The 18,068-nt window shown below is 46.5% G+C and overlaps 1 protein-coding gene across 1 annotated transcript in view; it reads right to left on the bottom strand.

The window, feature by feature from the left end:
- The window catches only part of LOC144479888 (V-set and immunoglobulin domain-containing protein 10-like 2), a 74,079-nt gene that overhangs the window by 17,959 nt on the left and 38,052 nt on the right, over positions 1-18,068 (bottom strand). The window contains exon 9 of the mRNA XM_078198927.1: positions 2,976-3,098. Coding sequence (XP_078055053.1) covers positions 2,976-3,098 — 123 coding nt within the window. The remainder of the gene's footprint in view (positions 1-2,975; positions 3,099-18,068) is intronic.

Here is an 18,068-nt window from a genome sequence, read left to right as displayed (position 1 = left end):
CTACTCCGTGTTGTGACTACCCTGGGTACTGAATGGCGGAGCTATGTTGGCTTGGCTCAGTTGAAAGATTGTGGGATCAAGCACTTATCCAGGATTTAAGTATCTCCCCCCCTCACAGCACTGTGGGTGTCCCTGCAGCGGTTCAAGATGGCAGTTCACCGTCTGATGGGCAACTAGGGATGGGCAGCAAATCCTGGCCTAGTGGATGACACCCACATACCATAAATGAACTTAAAAAAAGAAATTGGGACTGACATTCTGGGGTAGCACTGGGGGTCTGCTGCAAGGTCAGTGGAGCTGTCTTTTGGAAACCTTTGCCGGTTCAGATGAATGTTAAAGGTCCATGCTAATGTTCAAAGAGCGATGGGTTTCCCTTTAGAGTTAAAATAGAAATCACAGCCGATTGTGGATCTCATTGCTGTTTGTGGGATCTGAATAGTGAATGGCCACTATGATTGTCCGTATGACAATATCATTTCACAGAAGCAAAATCAGAAAATGCTGGAAAATCTCAGCAGGTCTGGCAGCATCTGTGGAGAGAGAACAGAGCTAACGTTTCAGGTCTGTTCTCTCTTCACAGATGCTGCCAGACCTGCTGAGATTTTCCAGCATTTTCTGTTTCAGATTCCAGCATCCGCAGTAACTTACTTTAATAATTTTGCAGAAAGTTGTGTGTGACATGTTTTCATATGTTTCTCTGAGGTGTGAATATGTACAATATAAATACTGAGGGTAGTCTTTACTCTGCATCAAACCCTCATGTATCCCTGGGAATACTTAATGGGGACAGTGTAGAGGGAGCTTCATTCTGTATCCGAGCAATTTTGGGCCCCACACCTCAGGAAGGACATACTGGCACTGGAGCGGGTCCAGCGGAGATTCACACGGATGATCCCAGGAATGGTAGGCCTGACATACGATGAACGTCTGAGGATCGTGGGATTATATTCATTGGAGTTTAGGAGGTTGAGGGGAGATCTAATAGAAACTTACAAGATAATGAACGGCTTAGATAGGATGGACGTAGGGAAGTTGTTTCCATTAGCAGGGGAGACTAGGACGCGGGGGCACAGCCTTAGAATAAAAGGGAGTCACTTTAGAACAGAGATGAGGAGAAATTTCTTCAGCCAGAGAGTGGTAGGTCTGTGGAATTCATTGCCACAGAAGGCTGTGGAGGCCGAGACGTTGAGCGTCTTCAAGACAGAAATTGATAAATTCTTGATTTCTCGAGGAATTAAGGGCTATGGGGAGAGAGCGGGTAAATGGAGTTGAAATCAACCATGATTGAATGGTGGAGTGGACTCGATGGGCCGAATGGCCTTACTTCCGCTCCTATGTCTTATGGTCTTATGGACCCCTTGCTGTACCTGCTCATTATGGCTGCATTTCCTATCCATTGGTTGCAACTGGGTAGAAGTGGGACCTGAGTGAACACAATTAGCTGGACCATTTCATGCATCAATGAAGTGGATGCACCTCAAAAATATTTAACTGGCTCTAGGGAAATTTGGAAATGCACAATATAAATACAAGAAATGTTTTTAACTAAAGCCCATTATCCTTGCTCATTGTAATAATTCAGCCAAATGCCAGTTTCCTGTCACCTTGCATTGTGTACCAAGAAAGAGTCCGGTCCCGCGGCTCACAGCTCGGCAGTGCAACACCTCGGGGCCTACAACCCAGTCCGGGTGAAATAACAGGGTTAAAAGCCCCTGTTGATCCCTTCCTATCAGACAAGCCTCCACCTGCTCAATCAGGGAGTCCACGGGGAAATCTGTCAATAATCGCCCATTGCCTTCGTGGTCATCATAGGGGCCATAGAGATTTACAGCATGGAAACAGGCCCAACTTTTCCATGCACTCAGTTATTACCACTCAGCTAGTCCCAATTGTCTGCATTTGGCCCATATCCCTCTATACCCATCTTACCCATATAACTGTCTAAATGCTTTTTAAAAGACAATTTGTACCTGCCTCTACTACTATCTCTGGCAGCTTGTTCCAGACATTCACCACCCTCTGTGTGAAAAAATTACCCCTCTGGACCCTTTTGTCTCTCTCCCCTCTCACCTTATGAACCTATGCCCTCTAGTTTTAGACTCTCCTAGCTTTGGGAAAAGGTATTGACTGTCTAACTGATCTGTGCCCCTCATTATTTTATAGACCTCTATAAGATCACCCCTAAGCCTCCTATGCTCCAGGAAAAAAGTCCCAGTCTATCCAGGCTCTCCTCTTAACACTCATGCCTGCAGAAATGAAAGCTTGGGAAAGGGATTAGAGCGCAAGGCTAAAACTCTGGTTGAGGAATTGGATATGTGCTGACCCTGGATGTGGCAATGCTTTCAGAAGAGGGAGCAAGCTAGTACTGAGGAAATGCATCAAAAATGCAACTTGGGATTCAAAGCCGGGAGCGGGGCACATCTGTGCAGCACTGTGTGTCTCTGAAAGGACCCAGGGAATAGTGAGCTAATGCACTGCTGGTTAGTGTTGTTTCCAGTGCTGCCTCTCTGCCTTCAAGAGGGAGTTGGACTGCTTCCTAACCGTGGCAGAGATCGCACTGGACAGGAATAAGTGTCCATTTAGATATTACTTGATCAATGAGATTGCCTGGAAATTTCCAGAGTATTTTCCCTCATCTGCCCTGGATCTTTTCCCTTCTTCTTTTGCGCATCCCTGGAGGGAACCTGTCTGGGGATATGGGCGTTGCGGGGAGGGGGGGGATCGGGGGGGAGGTGATGATGGGGAGCAGTAGGAAATATACAATCATAATACTCCAGCCAGATACTCAGAGTGTGGAGAACCTGCCCTTCACCTGCCCGTCTATTTCATTTGTGACGAATGAAGGTTTGAGATAATTCTCCTCAGAATCAGGTTCAATTCCAACGGAAATCTTCACAGTGACAGTGATGAGTTAAAAGCCGGAAGTGGCTGGCACTTGATGCCCTACTGATCTGGATGGGCTGGGAGTTACTTACATGGCATGTTTTCACGGTTCCTCATAACGTACATAAACATCAACACGGTTCCTATGGCGGCAACCAGCATTCCAACCACGGCAGCGCCAATCACTGCTGGCAAGGCACTAAAAGGTGGGTCAGCTGAAAGATATATGGGTGACAACTCAATACTGGCCTTTTAAACTGGTTTCAACCAAGCTTGCTCACTTTGTTAACAAAAGTTATGTTACACGGGAATTAAATAAAACAGAATTAGGTCTGCCACTTAGGAACGAATAACACATTCACGTGAAATAACACCATCGGAACTTTTAACAAGAGGTTCCCCCAATTAAAACAAAGCACATTGATCGTAACGTGGACCTTAACAAAGGAGAGGAGTAGCATTGGGGTGAGGACACTAGAGAGGGAATGGCAGAGCACAACATCCAATTCATTTCAAAGATAATGGCCGGAATTCTCCAGCCGTTCACGCCGATGGGATTCTCCGGTCCCGCCGGCAGCCCAGCCCCACCCAAGGGTTTCCCACCAGCGTGGGGTGACATCAGTGAAAATTCCCATTGACAGCGGGGGTTCCAGAGATTCCCGCCGCTAGCAAACAACCAGCGGGAACCACCATGCGGCTGGGAGCCGGAGAATCTCACCCTATGCAAGGTTTTGATAGGATAGACATTGAGAAATTGTTCTCAATATCGAGGGAGATCAGAACTGGAGGCTATAAATAGTCACTAATAAATTCAATGGTGAATTCAGGAGAAGCATTTCGACCCAGAGAATGGTGAGAATGTGGAATCTGCTTCCACAAGGATTAATTGAGGTGAATATCTTCAATGTATTTCAGGGGAAAGATGAAAACTCTGCTACTGATGACAAAGTGGAAAGATCAGGAATATAGAATTCTAAGTGATGCTGACCAGGGATTAGAAATGACCACTGATATCTCCATCACCCCACTGATATCTCCATCATCCCACTGATATCTCCATCATCCCACTGATATCTCCATCATCCCACTGATACCTCCATCACCCCACTGATATCTCTATCACCCCACTGATATCTCCATCACCCCACTGATATCTCCATCACCCCACTGATATCTCCATCACCCCACTGATATCTCCATCACCCCACTGATATCTCCATCACTCCACTGATATCTCCATCACTCCACTGATATCTCCATCATCCCACTGATATCTCCATCACCCCACTGATATCTCCATCATCTCACTGATATCTCCATCACTCCACTGATATCTCCATCATCCCACTGATATCTCCATCACCCCACTGATATCTCCATCACCCCACTGATATCTCTATCACCCCACTGATATCCCCATGACCCCACTGATATCTCCATCACCCCACTGATATCTCCATCACCCCACTGATATCCCCATGACCCACTGATATCTCCATCACCCCACTGATATCTCCATCATCCCACTGATATTTCCATCATCCCTCTGATATTTCCATCATCCCTCTGATATCTCCATCACCCCACTGATATCTCCATCACCCCACTGATATCTCCATCTTCCCAGTGATATCTCCATCATCCCACTGATATCTCCATCATCCCACTGATATCTCCATCACCCCACTGATATCTCCAACATCCCACTGATATCTCCATCACCCCACTGATATCTCCATCACCCCACTGATATTTCCATCATCCCACTGATATCTCCATCACCCCACTGATATCTCCATCTTCCCAGTGATAGCTCCATCATCCCACTGATATCTCCATCACCCCACTGATATCTCCATCATCCCACTGATATCTCCATCATCCCACTGATATCTCCAACTCCCCACTGATATCTCCATCACCCCACTGATATCTCCATCATCCCAGTGATATCTCCATCACCCCACTGATATCTCCATCATCCCACTGATATCTCCATCACCCCACTGATATCTCCATCATCCCAGTGATATCTCCATCACCCCACTGATATCTCCATCAGCCCACTGATATCTCCATCTTCGCAGTGATATCTCCATCACCCCACTGATATCTCCATCACCCCACTGATATCTCCATCATCCCAGTGATATCTCCATCACCCCACTGATATCTCCGTCATCCCACTGATATCTCCATCATCCCACTGATATCTCCATCACCCCACTGATATCTCCATCATCCCACTGATATCTCCATCACCCCACTGATATCTCCATCACCCCACTGATATCTCTATCTTCCCAGTGATAGCTCCATCATCCCACTGATATCTCCATCACCCCACTGATATCTCCATCACCCCACTGATATCTCCATCATCCCACTGATATCTCCATCTCCCCACTGATATCTCATCCACCCCACTGATATCTCCATCATCCCACTGATATCTCCATCATCCCAGTGATATCTCCATCACCCCACTGATATCTCCATCATCCCACTGATATCTCCATCACCCCACTGATATCTCCATCATCCCACTGATATCTCCATCACCCCACTGATATCTCCATCACCCCACTGATGTCTCCATCATCCCACTGATACCTCCATCTCCCCACTAAGCAACAATCAATGAACACAACAGGGGCACATCATGATTGAAATATAAACAGAGAACGCTGCAAAAACTCAGCAGGCCTGGCAGCATCCGTGGAGCATGCACATATTGTGTGTAAGAGGGGGTGCAGCAGCTGGAGCAGAGTAGAAGTCAGTGGTTGGTGGGAGCTAGGAGAAATTGCAATTGATGTGTCGGTCAAGTGACAGAGGAAGTGTAAATGGCAGTGTGAAGGGCTAAAGAAGGTGCAAATAGCAGCATAAAAGCAAGATAGTAGAATGTGTTTATGGGAGAACAAAGGTCAGTGCTTAGTGAAAGCAAAACTGAAGAACAAGTGACAGGTAGCCCAGAGGAAGAGGGAGGGTTTTGTGTTGGAACTAAAAATGTTTTGGATTTTACAAAAGGGCCAAGATAGAGGAGGAAGGTCATAGGCTAAAGTTGCTGAACTCCACGTTGAGTCCTGAGGGCTGCAATGTGTCGAATCGGAAGATGAGATGCTGCTCCTTCAGTTTGCGTTGGGCTTCACAGGAATATTGCAGCAGGCCAAGGACAGAGCCGTGGTCCTGAGAGCAAGATGCTGAGTTAAAATGACAAGCAACAGAAAGGTTAGAGCCATGCTCGTGGACTGCGCGTCAGTGTTCTGCAATGAGATTACCCGGTCTGCGTCCAGTCTCTCCAGTGCATTGGGAGCAGCGAATGCAATCGGCCAAATTGGAGGAGGTGCAAGTGGAACGCTGCTTAACCTGAAAGGGGTGTTTGGGCCCTTGAACGGTGAGGAGAAAGGAAGTAAAGGGGCAGATGCTACGGTTGCAAGGGGAGGTGCGTGGGAGAGGAATGAGGAGCGGGGGTGATGGAGAAGTGGATCAGCGTATCATGGAGAGAGCAGCCACTGCAGAATGCTGGATGTGTTTTGTGCTGAGTTGGAGTTGTTGGAAATCATGGAGGGTTGATCTGGCTCTTTGAAAGAGGCCACGGTGATGCGTCGGTAACTTCACTTGATTAGTCACCCAGGCTTATAGAACATAGAACATAGAACAGTACAGCACAGAACAGGCCCTTCGGCCCACGATGTTGTGCCGAGCTTTATCTGAAACCAAGATCAAGCTATCCCACTCCCTATCATCCTGGTGTGCTCCATGTGCCTATCCAATAACCGCTTAAATGTTTCTAAAGTGTCTGACTCCACTATCACTGCAGGCAGTCCATTCCACACCCCAACCACTCTCTGCGTAAAGAACCTACCTCTGATATCCGTCCTGTATCTCCCACCACGAACCCTATAGTTATGCCCCCTTGTAATAGCTCCATCCACCCGAGGAAATAGTCTTTGAACGTTCACTCTATCTATCCCCTTCATCATTTTATACACCTCTATTAAGTCTCCCCTCAGCCTCCTCCGCTCCAGAGAGAACAGCCCTAGCTCCCTCAACCTTTCCTCATAAGACCTACCCTCCAAACCAGGCAGCATCCTGGTAAATCTCCTCTGCACTCTTTCCAGCGCTTCCACATCCTTCTTATAGTGAGGTGACCAGAACTGCACACAATATTCCAAATGTGGTCTCACCAAGGTCCTGTACAGTTGCAGCATAACCCCACGGCTCTTAAACTCCAACCCCCTGTTAATAAAAGCTAACACACTATAGGCCTTCTTCACAGCTCTATCCACTTGAGTGGCAACCTTTAGAGATCTGTGGATATGGACCCCAAGATCTCTCTGTTCCTCCACAGTCTTCAGAACCCTACCTTTGACCCTGTAATCCACATTTAAATTAGTCCTACCAAAATGAATCACCTCACATTTATCAGGGTTAAACTCCATTTGCCATTTTTCAGCCCAGCTTTGCATCCTATCTATGTCTCTTTGCAGCCTACAAACAGCCCTCCACCTCATCCACTACTCCACCAATCTTGGTGTCATCAGCAAATTTACTGATCCACCCTTCAGCCCCCTCCTCTAAGTCATTAATAAAAATCACAAAGAGCAGAGGACCAAGCACTGATCCCTGCGGCACACCTGAGGGGACACGGATTCAAATCCCACCATGGCAGCTGGTGGAATCTTCATTCAGTCTGGAATATAAAGCTAGTCTCAGTAATGGTGACCATGAAACCATCATCAATTGTTGTAAAAGCCCTAATTGATTAATATCCTCTAGGGAAGGAAATCTGCCAGCCTTCCCCAGTCTAGCCTACACATGACTCCAGATTCACAACAATGGGTGGAGTTTTCTCTTCTGAAAGTTCCACTCCTCCTCCCCCTAGTCTGCAAGGAAATCTTTATAAGATAACTTTGGCTAACTGTCTCAGCTCCCTCTGCCTCACTGCCACCTGTTACTTGGTGTTTGTGAAAAGCGGGCAGCAATGTGTGTGTGGAATGGTACTGGGGGTTTGGATTCTGCTATCAGACCTTCATTTCTAGTAACAATTCATTGGTGGGCACTCAGACACTTGCTGTGAACACACTTTGGAGCTAGCCAATCACTGATCCATGAGAGTTTAACACCAATGACGTCAAGCGAATAGTTGCTGATCTGGTTTCTATGGTTACAGCAAATAAATGTTCGCAATTGACTCCATTTTGGGTCAGTTCTTTCATTTGGTAACTTTGAGATATCAAATGATTAATAATTGCTTTTGAACTCAAGGGTTTCACAGCTAAGCACTGTTAACACTGGAGCGCAGAAATATATCAATGTTTACAGGTAGGACTGGTATCTGCATTTTAGCGAGAGCCTGACCGGCCAGTGGGGTGGACTTCACAAACCTCCCGAAACTTGGAGCTTGGAATATCTGCCAGCATGAGTGAGGCAGCAAACCAGAGAGAAAGACACCATAGCGATTGAAATCTCTACTTCCACTTATCCCAGTCTCATCAGTCCCACAGGGTAAAATCGGCCTTGTACCATGGCAATGGACAGCAAACAGCCAATAGAAATAATGCTGGGAGTATGTGTGAGGCCATTAATATTGGGAAGGAAATAGTGGAGCAAACGTACAGGCAGATTACAGACATGGAGGGAATTTTCCCATCCCACTCACCACGGGAATCGGAGCGGGCAGCGGGCAGACCATGCAAAGGTCTATTGACCTCGGGCAGGGTTTTCCGGTTTTGGGGTGAGTGCAGCTGGAAAATCCCACCCAAAGAGTATTGACAATGAGGAATTCCGATTATCTAACTGGGATTGTGATAAGGTAAGGGGCAAAGAAGTGGAGAAATGCATACAACCATCATAGAATCCCTACATTTGGCCCATCGAGCCTGCACCAACAACAATCCCACCCAGACCGTATCCCTGTAACCCCATGTATTTATGATGCTAATCCCCCTGACACTAGGGTCAATTTATCATGGCCAATCAACCTAACCCACACATCTTTGGAGTGTGGGAGGAAACTGGAGCATCCCCACGTAGACACGGGGAGAACGTGCAAACTCCACACAGACAGTGACCCAAGGCCAGGAATTGAACCTGGATCCCTTGCGCTTGAGGCAGCAGTGCTAACCACTGTGCCACCGTGCCGCTGGAGACAAGAGAGTCAGCAGTATGAGGAAGAGGGCAGTGCTGGATCTTTCTAGTTCTCGGAAATTAAGTGAGGCAAGTGTGTTTTAGTCGCTGTCAGAGCCAACCAACTGCACTGAAACAAAAATCAGAGTGAACTATCCCAGGGAAACAGGTTGGGTGGTGAGTGAGTGTTTCTCTCCAAACTAGAATGAGTGAATTCGTTCAGATTGGGAACTGAGTTATTAAAATTTCTAATTGACACAAACATAACAGTCAATAAAATAACATGAGTATTAGCACAGAGAAGGCCAAGAGGCATTAATCAAAATTAATTGTTTCAACAAAGCACTAACTGGATTGTTAAAGAAATAGGGGTTTTTTTAGAATATGGGTGGTATTTTCCATTACCAATACCCCCCACCAACCCCCTCCCCCTCCCCTCCACCCGCTGTCACGTGTTTTGCACAGTAAGAAGTTTAACAACACCAGGTTAAAGTCCAACAGGTTTATTTGGTAGCAAAAGCCACACAAGCTTTTGGAGCTCCAAGCCCCTTCTTCAGGTGAGTGGGAACTCGCACTCACCTGAAGAAGGGGCTTGGAGCTCTGAAAGCTTGTGTGGCTTTTGCTACCAAATAAACCTGTTGGACTTTAACCTGGTGTTGTTAAACTTCTTACTGTGTTTACCCCAGTCCAACGCCGGCATCTCCACATCACGTGTTTTGCAGCCAGTGGAGGTGGTCCATCCATTGGCCAGTGGTGGAATCTTCAGGTCCCGCCGCAGTCAACAGATTTTCCCATCGTCCATACCTTCCCATGCCGGGGATCCCACGGCAGGTGGTCGCCATCAGCAGGACTGGAAGATCCCGCCGGTGGGACGGCCGTATTTGACCTATGGGTGGGCATCAGGGACCTGTTGCTTGCGATTCCTGCACCAAAAGGGAGCTTCAGAATGCTTACGCGTCTTGGAGAGGGGGGCTGGGGGTCACGTGTGCAGGTCACTGTCTCCAGCTGCTTCAACCCGAGCTCAGGATTTCTGAGCTTGGGACACATCTGGAGTAATTGCGGAACATCAGGGAGGATGAGTGTTTCCTGGATCGTTTATTCCAGGAGATGGTCACCCCACAGGCAGCAGAGTTCCCATTGGGAAGAAGGCGGGGAGTGCAGGGGTGTGCCAGTCTCAGGAGAGTGACAATAACCTGAGGGAGTGCTGTCTAGACCACAGCACCAATGCAGAAGGTTCTGCACGGGAGGGCAGAGCAAATAATAGAAAAGCAGAGATTGTATAGTCAGGGAGACAAACAGGCATTTCTGTAACTGTCTGTGTGAGGCCCACATGGTATATTACTCCCCTGGTGCCAGTGTAAAGGAAATAATCCAGTGGCACAATGGGGCAGCATGGTGGCACAGTGGTTAGCACTGCTGCCTCACAGTGCCAGGGACCCAGGTTCGATTCACAGCTTGGGTCTCTGTGCAGAGTCTGCACGTTCTTCCCGTGTCTGCATGGGTTTCCTCCGGATGCTGCAGTTTCCTCCCACAGTCCAAAGACGTGCAGGTTAGGTGCATTGGCCATGCTAAATTCTCCCTCAGTGTACCCGAACGGGCACCGGAGTGTGGCAACTAGGGGATTTTCACAATAACTTCATTGCAGTGTTAATGTAAGCCTACTTGTGATACTAATAAATAAACTTTAAAAAAACTTAATCACCTCCCTCGATGGTTTGGACACTGGACTCCTGAGCATTGTTCTCTCCCAAAAACTGATTGGTGAGAGCCAAGTGCTTAATACACAAGGATAAAATGTTTTCAAGGAAGGGAAAAGAGGGATGGGTGGCAATGCTGATTAGAGAACACATCGTATTGTTGGGAAGAGCAGATGTCCTTGTTGGGGCCAAGGACAGAATCCATCTGGTTAGAGTTGAAAAGTGAAGAAGATATGATCTGACATTCTATAGGCCTCCAAATAAGGAGAAAGAGAAAGAGTGAGAGAGAGAGGAGCAAATCCGAAAATGTGTAAGAGTGGTGATATTGGGATTTTAATTCCCCACATATTGATTAGGATAATGTTAAAGAAAAGGGTGAGGAGGGGGGAGAAATTACTGAAATGTATTCAGGAGAACTTCCTTGACCAGCATGTTCTCTGTCAAACTAGAAAGGGGCCATTTCTGGATCTGGTTCTTGGGAATGAAGTGAACCAAGTGTCTGTGGGGGAGCATTTAGGTAAGAGTGATCATTGTATCATATGTAGATACAATGTAGAAGAGCAAGGAACAATCTAAAGTAGAATGTCTAAATGGGGAGAGGGCTAATTTCAATGGGATGAGAGGGGTCTAGGCTGGAAAAAATGGAACCAAAGGCCGACAGAAGATCTGTAATGGAACAATGGGTGATCATTAAGGAAGAGATGCTTCAGGTAAAGGCTAGGTACGTTCTTGCCAGGGTGCAAGATAAGAGAACCAAAGCCAGGGCTTTTTTGATAATGAGGCAGCTCGAGATTACGATGTAACAAAAAAGAGGTTGTACAATGCATGTCCGGTGAAATCTTCAAGTGTGAATCAAGTAAAATACAATAGGTTGAGAGGGAAGCTGAAGAGGAAAATAAGACTGGCAAAGAGGGAATATAAGAATATAATGGCAGGTAATATAAAAGGGAACCCAGAAATCATCTCCTGGCATGTAGATAGTAAGCAGATAGTAAGAGGTAGCCTATTCGGGACAATGATATATGCTTAGCGGTACAGGGCAAGGCTACAATAGCTCTTTGTTCTTGTACCAATGTTTGGTAAGTAAGAGGAATCATATAAACTATCGGTAGAAGCGGGGATGGTAGGAGCAATGGATGGAATGAAAATTGAAAGGGAGGAGGTTCTGGATATGCTTAAGTGGATAAGTCACTTGGACTTGGATGGTTTGCATCTTAGATTGCAAAAGGAAGTGGGGAAGGAGGTAGTGGAAGAGCTTGTTATAATCTTCCAATATTCTCATAGATATGAGGGAGGTGCTAGAGGATTGGAGTGGCAAATGTGACAACCTTCTTCCAGGAATGTTCCAAGGACAATCCTAGCAATTACAGGCCAGTTAGTGGTGTGTAGGGTCTTAAAAACAATAAACAGTGGAAAAATACTCAACAGACCCAAGGAGAGGTTTGAGTTCATTAAGGAGAGCCAAAGTGGGACGTGATGAGGCAGACCTGATATGGGAGCTTAAGGTGAAGGAACCCTTAGGAGGCAGTGACCATAACATGACAGAATTCACCCTGCAGTTTGAGAGGGAGAAGCTGGAACAGTATTACAGTTGAGTAATGTTGAGGAGCAGATAGGGAAACAGATCCTGGAGCGATGTAGTAATAACAGGGTTGTCGTGATGGGAGACTTTAATTTCCCAAACATCGATTGGAATATCCCTAGGGTAAGGGGTTTGGATGGGGAGGAGTTTGTTAGGTGTGTTCAGGAGGGTTTCCTGACACAGCATGTGGATAAACCTACAAGGCTGTACTCGATCTGGTACTGGCTAATGAGCCTGGACAGGTGTCGGATCTCTCAGTGGGGGAGCATCTTGGGGATAGTGATCATAACTCTATCTCCTTTATGCTAACATTGGAAAGAAATAGGATCAGGCAAGCTAGGAAAGTGTTTATCTGGAATAAGGGGAAATATGAAGCCATCAGGCGGGAGATTAGAGGCTTAAATTGGAAGGAGGTATTCTCGAGGAAAAGTACCGAAGTAAGGTCGCAGATTTTCAAGGATTGTTTGTCGGAGTTCTACATGACAACGTTCTGATGAGACAGGGAGGTTTTGGTAGGTTACGGGAACCATGGTGCACGAAAGCTGTGCTGAACCTAGTCAAAAGGAAAAGGAAAGCGTACACTAGTTCAGAGAGCTAGGCAATGACGGGGATCTAGATGAGTATACGGCTTGTAGGAAGGGACTTAAGAAGGAAATTAGGAGAGCCAGAAGGGGTCACGAGAAGGCCTTGGCAGGTAAGATTAAGGAGAACCTTAAAGCGTTCTATAAATGTGTGAAGAGTAAAGGGATGAGATGTGAAGGAATAGGACCTATAAAATGTGAAGGTGAGAAAGTCTGTACGGAACCAGAAGAAATAGCAGAGGCGCTTAATGAATACTTTACCTCGGAATTCACAGTGGAAAAAGACCTGGGTGGTTGTACTACAGGATTGCGGCGGACTGAGAAGATTGAGTTTGTCGACATTAAAAAAGAGGATGTGTTGGAAATTTTGAATAGCATCAAGATAGATAAGTCGCCGGGACCGGATGGGATGTACCCCAGGTTACTGTGGGAGGCGAGGGAAGAGATTGCAGAGCCTCGGGCGATGATCTTTGCGTCGTTGATGGAGACGGGAGAGGTTCCAGAGGATTGGAGGATTGCGGATGTGGTTCCTATATTCAAGAAAGGGAATAGGGATAGCCCAGGAAATTACCGACCGGTGAGTCTAACCTCAGTGGTTGGTAAGTTGATGGAGAAGATCCTGAGGGACAGGATTCATGAACCTTTAGAGAAGTTTAGTATGCTCAAAAGTAGTCAGTACGGTTTTGTCAAAGGCAAATCATGCCTTATGAGCCTGGTGGAGTTCTTTCAAAATGTGACTAAACACATTGACGAAGAAAAAGCGGTAGATGTGGTTTACATGGACTTCAGCAAGGCGTTCGATAAGGTCTCCCATGCAACACTTCTCGAGAAAGTGAGAGGGCATGGGATCCAAGGGGCTGTTGCCTTGTGGATCCAGAACTGGCTTGCCTGCAGAAGGCAGAGAGTGGTTGTAGATGGGTCTTTTTCTGAATGGAGGTCGGTCACCAGTGGAGTGCCCCAGGGATCTATTCTGGGACCCTTGCTGTTTGTCATCTTCATAAATGACCTGGATGAGGAAGTGGAGGGATGGGTTGGTAAGTTTGCCGACAGCACGAAGGTTGGTGGCGTTGTGGATAGTTTGGAGGGATGTCAGAAGCTGCAGCGTGATATAGATAGGATGCAAGACTGGGCGGAGAAGTGGCAGATGGACTTCAACCCGGATAAATGTGTAGTGGTACATTTTGGCAGGTCAAATGGGATGAAGGAGTATAATATCAAGGGTAAGACTCTTAGCAGTGTAGAGGATCAGAAGGACCTTGGGGTCCGGGTCCATAGGACTCTTAAATCGACCTTGCAGGTAGAGGAGGTGGTTAAGAAGGCGTATGGTGTGCTGGCCTTCATCAATCGAGGGATTGAGTTTAGGAGTCGGGAGATAATGATGCAGCTTTATAAGACCCTCGTCAGACCCCACTTAGAGTACTGTGCTCAGTTCTGGTCGCCTCATTACAGGAAGGATGTGGAAATTATTGAAAGGGTGCAGAGAAGATTTACAAGGATGTTGCCTGGATTGGGTGGCATGCCTTATGAGGATAGGTTGAGGGAGCTCGGTCTTTTCTCCTGGAGAGACGAAGGATGAGAGGTGACCTGATAGAGGTGTATAAGATGTTGAGAGGTATAGATGGGGTGGATTGTCAGAGGCTTTTTCCCAGGGTGGAAATGGCTGCTACGAGAGGATACAGGTTTAAGGTGCTGGGGAGTAGGTACAGAGGAGATGTCAGGGGTAAGTTTTTCACTCAGATTGTGGTGGGTGAATGGAATCGGCTGCCGTCAATGGTGGTGGAGGCAAACTCGATAGGGTCTTTTAAGAGACTTCTGGATGAGTACATGGGACTTAATAGGATTGAGGGATATAGGTAAACCTATATATAGGCCTAGGTCGGTAGGGACATGACCGGCGCAACTTGTGGGCCGAAGGGCCTGTTTGTGCTGTAGGTTTTCTATGTTCTATGTTCTATACAGTGCAGAAGGAGGCCACTCAGCCCATCAAGTCTGCATCGACAACAATCCCGAGGCTCTATCCCCGGAATCCCACACATTTACCCGGTAATCCTTTGGACCTACGCATCCCGGAACACAAAGGGGCAATTTAGTATGGCCAATGCACCTAACCAGCATGTGAACTGGAAATGAGACAGTTTATTGGATTAATCCAAAGCAATGGAGAACTTCTTAGGGGAAACCAAGAAATTGTGTTCCAAATTTTTAAAGTTTATTTATTAATGTCACAAGTAAGCTTACGTTAACACTGCAATGAAGTTACTGTGAAAATCCCCTAGTCGCCTCACTACGGCGCCTGTTTGGGTACACTGAGGAAGAATTTACCGTGGCCAATGCACTTAACCAGCACGTCTTTCGGACTGCGAGAGGAAACCCATGCAGACACGGGGAGAACATGCAAACTCCACACAGACAGTGACCCAAGCTGGGAATTGAACCCAGGTCCCTGGAGCTGTGAGGCAGCAGTGCTAACCACTGTGCCACCATGTCGCCCTACTCCTTGCGGGTCAAGAACTGTTCGGTATGCCTTTCTATTTATATTTTACTTACTATTGGACTCAATTCTCATGTCTAATCCGTATGAATATATATATTGTATATATGTTTTACCATTTTTTTCCTCACCTTCTAACTAGTTAATATAACTTGTTCCATCTTAACTCAAGAAAGCCTAGTTAAATTGACTCCTTTTAGAACATAACTATTAGGTCTAGAAAAGGTGTCCAAGGGAAAGGGAGCCTTGTTAGATTAAACAAGACCAGACGATGCTGGAAAAGCTCAGCAAGTCTACCAGCATCTATTAGGATTAAACCTTTGCTGTTTCCAACAGAGTGGGGGGGGGGTTGAATAAAGACCAAGATCCAGTCACACCTCCTCACCCAGCTTTGTAACAATTTTAGGGGTATCCCAGTCGGATGGTGATAAATAGAGGGGTCTGGCCCAGATCAATAACTTTTGGAGAACTGCATCTGGGACTGGTCATAACCCCACCGTCAAACCACCCAGGAATCGGTGCATCGGAAGAAGAGAGGAATCAGGATTCAGATGTTTTAACTTTGAATATCTTTCCCAAACTCAACCAACACACTTTTGGTTGTTAAAACTGCGCCTTGCATTTCGCTGGAGGTGTCTCACGGAGGTTGAGGGGCGACCTGATAGAAGTCTACAAAGATTATGAGAAGCATGGACAGAGTGGATATTCAGAAGCTTTTTCCCAGGGTGGAATAGTCAATTACTAGGGGGCATAGGCTTAAGGTGCGAGGGGCAAAGTTTAAAGGAGATATACAAGGCAGGTTTTTTTACACAGAGGGTGGTGGGTGCCTGGAACTCGCTGCTAGGGGAGGTAGTGGAAGCAGATACAATAGTGACTTTTAAGATGCATCTTGACAAATACATGAATAGGATGGGAATGGAAGGATATGGTCCCCGGAAGGGTCAGGTGTTTTAGTTCAGTCGGGCAGCATGGTGGGTGCAGGCTTGGAGGGCCGAAGGGCCTGTTCCTGTGCTGTCATTTTCTTTGTTCTTTGTTCACACTGAATCAAACAGCTGACTAGCAAGAAGAGAAAGTACACCTCACAGCAAGGCACAGACCAGAATCTGTGCTATCCAGCCTACTCTATTACAAACTAGCCTTCAAACAACACTATTCCTAGAAAGGTTACAAAGAAGGATTTAAATCGTCATGTATGTACAGTCAGTGTTTAGTACTATAAACACCAATGTGGAGGAAGTAAATTGAGTCTATCATCTTAATAAAATGGTGTGTCTTTTTTCCAAACAATATGGGGCTTTTAGCCAGTCGAGGGGCAATGTTAGTCCTTCGAGGAGGTTTACACTGAGACAGTTTATAGCAATAAGATTTCAATGGAAGATAATCAAAATTCAGCATAAACATTCAGGCTCATTAAAAAATTATTTTCTGATTCTTGCATCCAAAGAAATTGAAGCACACAACAAGGCCATTCGGCCCAGTGAGCAATTGCTAGCTCTTCAACTGCAAGTATCTACTCAATGGTCCATCCTTTGCCTATATCCACTTTATCATCTTCCTTTTTCCTGTTTGGCCATTAACACTCCTCTACAATGAGGTGTTTAACGCACTGGGTTGTGGGAAACAGGCTGTCAAATGGCTACAACAGTTATCATTCAGGAAACCAACTGTAGATGGGGAGAGGCATGACGCCGGGATCCATCTTCCGCTGGGAGCAGGCAGTCCGAGGGTCAGCTGTAAACTGGAATGAGAAGGGGTTAGATCAGAGCGCCAGTTCACACACGCTACAGTGAAAGATCCACCAAACATTTCGATGTAATTGTCCTTTTTCCCAAGAGCCAGAGTGCAACAACTGGCCCTTTCTGATATAAAAAATTAAGTGCACACAGCAAACTCTACCACCCAAAGCAAAATGAACAAACAGAACGGACGCATTTTAGAGAATGAAGAGGCCTCCAACCAGGCACCAAATGGATCGACCAAGGATCAACTTGTCTTAACACTAGAGTCACAGCAATGACAATGGATCCTCTGGGATTGTTTTGTAGACCTACATATAGGGACGGCACAGTGGTTAGCACTACTGCCTCACAGCGCCAGGGACCTGGGTTCGATTCCCGACTTGGGTGACTGTCTGTGTGGAGTTTGCACGTTCTCCCCGTGTCTGCATGGGTTTCCTCCGGGTGTTCTGGTTTCCTCCCACAGTCCGAAAGACGTGCTGTTTAGGTGCATTGGCCATGCTAAATTCTCCCTCAGTGTACCTGAACAGGCGACTAGGGGATTTTCACAGTAACTTCATTGCAGTGTTAATGTAAGCCTACTTGTGACACTAATAAATAAACTTTAGAAATTTCTGGGTTTCCCCTGAGAAGTTCTCCATATAAACTGCCTCGCTGTCCGGCCCACCCTCTGTGGGAAGAAGCTGGGTTGGACCAATATAGAGCAGCAGCGAAGGAGGCCCTTCAGCCCATTTGAGTTTGCTCTAGCTCTCTTGAAGAGCAATCTAATCAGCTCGCCCACCCCCACCCACCCCCCGCCACACCCTCCACACCCCCCTCCCCCCAGCTTGTTCACCATATCCTTGCAATTATTTACCCTTCAAGTATCTATCTAATTCCCTTTGGAAAGTTAATATTGAATCATTTCCATTGCACACTCTTAAATCCTAAACTCTCCTAAAGTATTTTTTTCACTGGTTCTTTTGCCAA

Source organism: Mustelus asterias, chromosome 27 (assembly GCF_964213995.1).
Source record: "Mustelus asterias chromosome 27, sMusAst1.hap1.1, whole genome shotgun sequence".
Taxonomy (NCBI): Eukaryota; Metazoa; Chordata; class Chondrichthyes; order Carcharhiniformes; family Triakidae; genus Mustelus; species Mustelus asterias.
The sequence above is the reverse complement of the archived record's forward strand: the minus strand, read 5'-3'. Positions and strand labels throughout refer to the sequence as shown.